This window comes from Etheostoma spectabile, chromosome 5 (genome assembly GCF_008692095.1).
Source record: "Etheostoma spectabile isolate EspeVRDwgs_2016 chromosome 5, UIUC_Espe_1.0, whole genome shotgun sequence".
In the NCBI taxonomy this organism is placed as follows: domain Eukaryota; kingdom Metazoa; phylum Chordata; class Actinopteri; order Perciformes; family Percidae; genus Etheostoma; species Etheostoma spectabile.
The window spans coordinates 36,889,417-36,895,618 of record NC_045737.1 but is presented as its reverse complement, the minus strand read 5'-3'; the positions used below and the strand labels follow the sequence as shown (position 1 = coordinate 36,895,618).

At 43.3% G+C, this 6,202-nt stretch overlaps 1 protein-coding gene across 1 annotated transcript in view; it reads right to left on the bottom strand.

Moving 5' to 3' along the window:
* vwa8 (von Willebrand factor A domain containing 8) overlaps positions 1 to 6,202 on the bottom strand; it is a 119,578-nt gene that overhangs the window by 35,072 nt on the left and 78,304 nt on the right. Inside the window, exons 29-32 of the mRNA XM_032515259.1 lie at positions 6,107 to 6,202; positions 2,180 to 2,302; positions 1,254 to 1,318; positions 932 to 1,057 (exon numbers count right to left, since the gene is read on the bottom strand). The exon at positions 6,107 to 6,202 is cut by the window's right edge and continues 92 nt beyond it. Of these exons, the coding sequence (XP_032371150.1) occupies positions 932 to 1,057; positions 1,254 to 1,318; positions 2,180 to 2,302; positions 6,107 to 6,202 (410 nt within the window). The remainder of the gene's footprint in view (positions 1 to 931; positions 1,058 to 1,253; positions 1,319 to 2,179; positions 2,303 to 6,106) is intronic.

Genomic DNA, 6,202 nt, shown 5'->3' with positions numbered 1-6,202 from the left:
TGTGCGACTCCCAACAAAGATGGAACAGAAGTGAAATGCCTCACTCTGTAGCTAAAACAGAGAACTCAATACACGGGGGGAAAAGAGGAGCTGCAGCAATGTGCAGTACGACAAGACATGGTGTTTGTTTTTTTAAATTAAACCATGTAAACCTATTGTGGTGCAACCTGGATAAACTGATCAGGCGGGCCGGCTCTGTGGTCGGCATGAAGCTGGACTCACTGGTGACGGTGGCAGAGAGGAGGACATTGGACAAACTGCTGGCTATTACTGAAAATGCCAGCCCCCCTGCACCCCGTCATCAGCACCCAGAGGAGCCGGTTCAGTGGAAGGCTGCTCCTTCCCAAGTGCCGAACCAACAGACTCAAGGACTCCTTCGTCCCTCATGCCATCAGACTCTACAACTCCTCACTAGGGGGGAGGAGGAAATAGGGCAGAGGACAATACATACATAGATACATACATACACAGTACACATACATGCATACACAGTACACATACATACATACACACAGTACACATACAATACATACATACATACACGCACACCTGGACTTAAATTCACACCTAGTCACTTTATCACTTTATCACTTCAATACTGGACTCAACACTGACACTTTAATAATAATTTATTGTCTTTTGTTTGTTTATTTGACAAATGTTCTTATGGTTGTTATTATCATTATTGTTATTTTGTTGTCTTTATACTGTCTTTCTTTTATCTATTTTTTAATTTCTTTTTTCTTGCTAAAACTGCTGCTGGAATTTTCAATTTCCTTGCGGGAGTCATCCCAAAAGGATCAATAAAGAGAAGTCTAAGTCTAAGTCTAAGTCTAACCTCTAAATACAATTATGAACCTGCAAATGAGCAGAATATGAGCCCTTTAAAGCTTTAGACCCTCGGAGAGATTTTTGTCCGTCCCTTACTCACTTGTTGGTTTTGCTCTCCAGCAGCAGCCAGCGGTCCTCTGCCACGAGGAAGACAGACTTCAGGTTGATGGGAAGGGAGATTGAGTGAACCCGGCCCTCCAGCACATCCAGCACCTCCAGCTGGTTGCTACACACATAAACAAGCACACACAGACATGCACATGGGACACCCTGGTAAGCTATCTGAAGTTTGTGTTAAGGGGCCCAGGCACTAGCAAATAATACACATTATCAATACCATCATATTGTTTGGATAAAAAAAGGAAACATGTAATATACAATAACAGTTTAGATCAGGTTACATGTAGATCTGAGTAGCTTACCCTTCCTCCTTATAGAAGAGGAGCCAGTTTTTGTGGGCGAAGTCATGGCACATTTTATGCCCTCCCTGCAAAACAACACAAAATACACAACACGTTCACTTTGGAATGATTAGTAAAGTGTAGATGATTACTAGTCCTACAAAAACTACATGTCCAGTCTTTTCCCTGGGTTTGTTGAAGATTTAGGTGCGCATATTTGGCTCTGGTTGTAGGGGTCTTTCCCAAAACAAATGTTTTTCAATAAATAAATAAAAATGCAATTTTACCTCATTTTGGACCATTACTATTAATAATAATAATAATAATTTTGACTTATATAGCGCCTTTCACAAACCCAAGGACGCTTAACAAACAAGGGGGGGGGGGTATTGGTGTCTAAAAGATTGGAAAAGCTAGAGCAGAGAACCAAACCTGCTGAAGAAACAACAATCATTAGATCAGAGAAATGTTTTCAGTTAGTTTGATGCTTTTTTTCAACTTTTTTGGCACTTTTTTCTGCATTTCACATTGATTCAGCTTAGGTGCTGCCAAAAAGGGCTTGGATGGTGCACCTATGATGGCAGGGAAAACCCTGTAGTCTATGTGTCTTCTGGGACTTTTCTCCTTTCTCTTGTCTCCTATGTATTGTATTTACTGCATGGACTGCTTTAATGCCTTTGCCTTCATCTTGTTTGTGTGCCAAGTCTTTGTAAGTTTTAATCCTTTTTGCTTAGGCCTGCTGTCATCACAGATGTAATGTAACTCTGTTAATGTTAACCGTTGTATTTTAGGATGCCTATTTTCAGCTGGACATTAGCCGTTGAGGCTAAAGCTGCTCCTGGTCTAGTGTAAAGTTAATTAAGGGGGATTGTCTGTTCATGATGTTGTAAACTACTAAAGTAAACTTAATACTGTGGAGATTGATGCCAAACACTTAAACCTCTGACCTGTGGTTCCTTACTGCTCCACCAACTGGAGGCTCTGGTGGCAGAAGGCGGATCAGCGTCCGGAGACAGCATGAGCCTCCGCACGGCACCCGTTACCATGTCCAGATGGAGCAATGTGTTACTCTGGCAGAGGGACACATTGAAAGACAGACAGAAAGCGGAATGAAAATGTTAGAAGAAGACTGGATTCAAAACATCAAAATATGCTAAAACCTCCGGAAAGAGAAATCCCAACCCGCATAAAAGGAAAACATTTCCACAGACAGAAAGAGGAAATGAATCATTCAATTATGCAATTTGCTTAATGCAATACATGTTTGTCTTAGATTCAACACTCCCTGGATTATTATTTACAAACATCACATACATTTCTTTCAATTTATGGTTGATCTTTTGACAAAGATGAACTATGTTTTAAATTTAGAAAATTTTGAGTAGTGGAGCCATAATACATCATGGTATATAAATATACTATCTCATATTTTCAAATATGATTTGAATGCAGTACAAGACTCTGAGACCGCCTCTGTAAACGGTTCTGAAGGACATGTTAGGGTTAATAACTCAAGGTTTAAAGTTCTGTGTTGGTCCTGTGTACAACAGTTACAGAAGTAGTCATTGGCAATGAAAATCTTTGGCACCTCCAGCAATGAAAATAACTAAAAGACAAAAACGCACAAGTAAAAGCTAAATCAGAATCTAAGACAAAAGGTAATAGCGCAAGTTAAGAAATAGGGCTAACATATCAACAAATAAATAATGACTGAAGAATCAAAAGCAACAACTTCTGCATTGTGTTTTCTTTTTGGTACCACTGCAGAAGCCACAGTGCTTTCTCAAACATCCCTCATGCCTGCAGACATTGCCTTTCTGTTAAAGAGACCAGTATCGGTACACGCTGGGGTCGGTATCGGAGAGTACTGGAGTTTATGCACCGATCCAATACCACGGAATAAAGAAAAAAATGAAAATCTATGTTAAAGTAGTTTATTTCTGTTCTTCTTCAGTTATAACTGACTGTCAAACTGGATAAAAAAGAAAAGTTCTGTAGCATTTATTGTTTGTGTTTGTTCATGTTTCACAAAGAGTTTAACCGGAGCCAGACCAACAACAAAGATAGAAATCATATCACATCCATACAGGGAGAGTAGAACACAGCTGTTAAAACATGATTAAGTATATGACACCCTGATATCGGATCAGTACCCGGCATCAACCGATACGCAAGTTCAGGTATCAGAATCGGTATCGGACCATCCCTACTTTCTGTTTGATCCGGCTGCTACAGCTCTGTCTTGTTAAAGGTAAAAGGTACTTTATTTTCACATACACGTAGCCAAATTCATTCTCTGCATTTAACCCTTCCCTCAACGGAGCAGCCGGCAGCCAATCACAGCGCCCGGGGACCAACTCCAGATCTGAGCCAGTGACTTGATCAAGGGCACTGACTGGAAAACCTAGTACATGTTTTTCACCCACGCAAACATACACACTCCACACAGAAAGGCCTGGAACAACGTGGATTGGAACCCAGAACCTTCTTGCTGCTGTGAGGCCACAGTGCTAACCATTGGGCCACCATGCTGTCACAAGTTGACACTACTTGATCTACACCTTCTTGGACTTCAAATGTGCTTTTGTTTTGGCATAATTACAACTCAAGAGTGCGTTGCACCAGTGCTCTTGATGAGTTTGTTATTTTTTAATTCTAAACCATGACGGAAAAAAGTAATGGACATAGTGCATTATTTTTGCATAACCTTTTGCTTTACTACGGCCAACAGAGGGTGCTATTCTCCATGGACAATCCCCTGGATCTGAGTTGGCTCCAGCTATGAACACTGTTACTTCAATTTATATTTGTGTGTGTGTGTGTGTGTGTGTGTGTGTGTGTGTGTGTGTGTGTGTGTGTGTGTGTGTGTGTGTGTGTGTGTGTGTGTGTGTGTGTGTGTGAATACAGTGTGTATTGGATGAACTGTGTGCAAAAAGGCTTTCGTTTGTGACGCACTAGGCTTCATCTTCAATTGAGTTTTATAAGCAGAAGCCACAGGGGAGCCGGCCTCGGCCCCGGCTGCTCTGCTTCACGCTAATGGTTTCCTTATGGCCTCCCATTCCTGAAACACACACACACACACACACACTACTGTACCGAGGACTGGATGAGCTATTCAGAGAAGGCAAACCCCATTTCCTGATTCTAAACATATACAGCCTTTGGAGGAGAGTGTGTACATGTGTGTGCACACGTGTATGTCCCTCCATGTGGATGTGTATGTCTTTGCATATCCTTGTATGTGACATTTTTCTTGTTTGTTTATCTGTGCCTGCTGGCACATGTTTGTGTGTGCATTAGAGCTGCAAAGATTAATCGATTAGTTGTCAACTATTAAATTAATTGCCAACTTTTTTTTTTTTAAGATAATTCTTTGGGCATTTTAGGCATTCATTTTTATAGGACAACTTAGACATGAAAGGGGAGGGGGAGGGGGGGCATGCAGCAAAGGGCCAAAGGTGTGTGTGTGTGTGTGTGTGTGTGTGTGCGTGCGTGCGTGCCTGCGCGTGTGCGTGTGTATGTGCGCATGTGTGTGTGTGTGTGTGCATGCGTGCGTCCGTGCGTGTGCATGTGTGCATGTGTGTGTGTGTGTGTGTGTGCATGCGTGCGTCCGTGCGTGTGCGTGTGTGCGTGCGTGTGTGTGTGCGTGTGTGATTTCCCTGGAAAGCCAGTGACCTGTGAATGAACTTTCTGTTGTCTGGACCTCTTCATTTTTAGGCAGACGTAACATGATCCATCGCCACGGTATTTTTAGAAGTCCTCCTCTTGTCTAATATGCACCAGCTGTACAAGTCTACGGGTTGGAGAAATATCTAACTATGCATTGTTCTTGTCTTGCGCTCTGCTGTCATAAGCCAGGGTCCTCTTGGGTAAGAGAGGACAACCACTAACCACCAGCCATTTTAAATCCAAACAGACAGCGGCAAAGCAATTCTAAATCTGGAGGGATGTCCTCTGAAAAAAAGTTTAAATACCAGTGTTGCGTCAGTGTCACATTACATGTTATACTTGTCAGTAAACAAGGACCTCAGACAAAAGAGTCTGGACTATGTGAACACAGTCAGTGTGTGTACAGTTGGGTTTCAGTAAATAATACTAAGACTGACTTACTATATGTGTGCGTTTGGTTGGTGTGTTAGGGGTGTGTGTGTGTGTGTGTGTGTGTGTGTGTGTGTGTGTCTCAGACTGGTTGTATAGAAGACTTCAGCTTGGGATGCCCAAAAAGAGGGCTAAACGGCTAGCAAAGTATTTTGCTAACATGACAATACGCTGTTACTTCCACCCATGAATAACAGAGAAATATGCTCTGTATGAAGACCTGCTGTATGCTAATGGAGCATGATTTTGTATATGTATTTAACTGCACCTATAACATTTATGGTGTACAGGTGGCCGAAGTGGGTTTCAGTAGGAAGGTGGCTGGGTCTCCCTTAGAGATAGGGTGAGAAGCTCAGTCCTCCGAGAGGAGCTCGGAGTAGAGCCGCTGCTCCTTCAGTTTGAAAGGAGCCAGTTGAGGTGGTCCGGGCATCTGGTAAGGATGCCTCCTGGGGGGGGTCCCTAGGGAGGGGGTCCAGGGATGTCCAGCTGGGAGGAGGCCTCGGGGAAGACCCAGGACTAGGTGGAGAGATTATATCTCCAACCTGGCCTGGGAACGACTCGGGATCCCCCAGTCAGAGCTGGTTAATGTGGCTCGGGAAAGGGAAGTTTGGGGTCCCCAGCTGGACCTGCTGCCCCCGCACCCGATACCGGATAAGCGGATGAAGATGGATGGATGGATGGATGAATATAATATTCATGTCCCTGTAAATTGTTCTTTTTAAGAGGACTTAAATTAATTGTTAAAGTGTATGTATGTGTGTGTGTGTGATGCCAACCTGCTCCTCGTGCAGCACCACCTGTCCGTCCAGAGGACTCCCGAGGGGTGCGACGGTGACGAAGGGCTGCCAGACGCCACTGACGGTCCTAGGGAA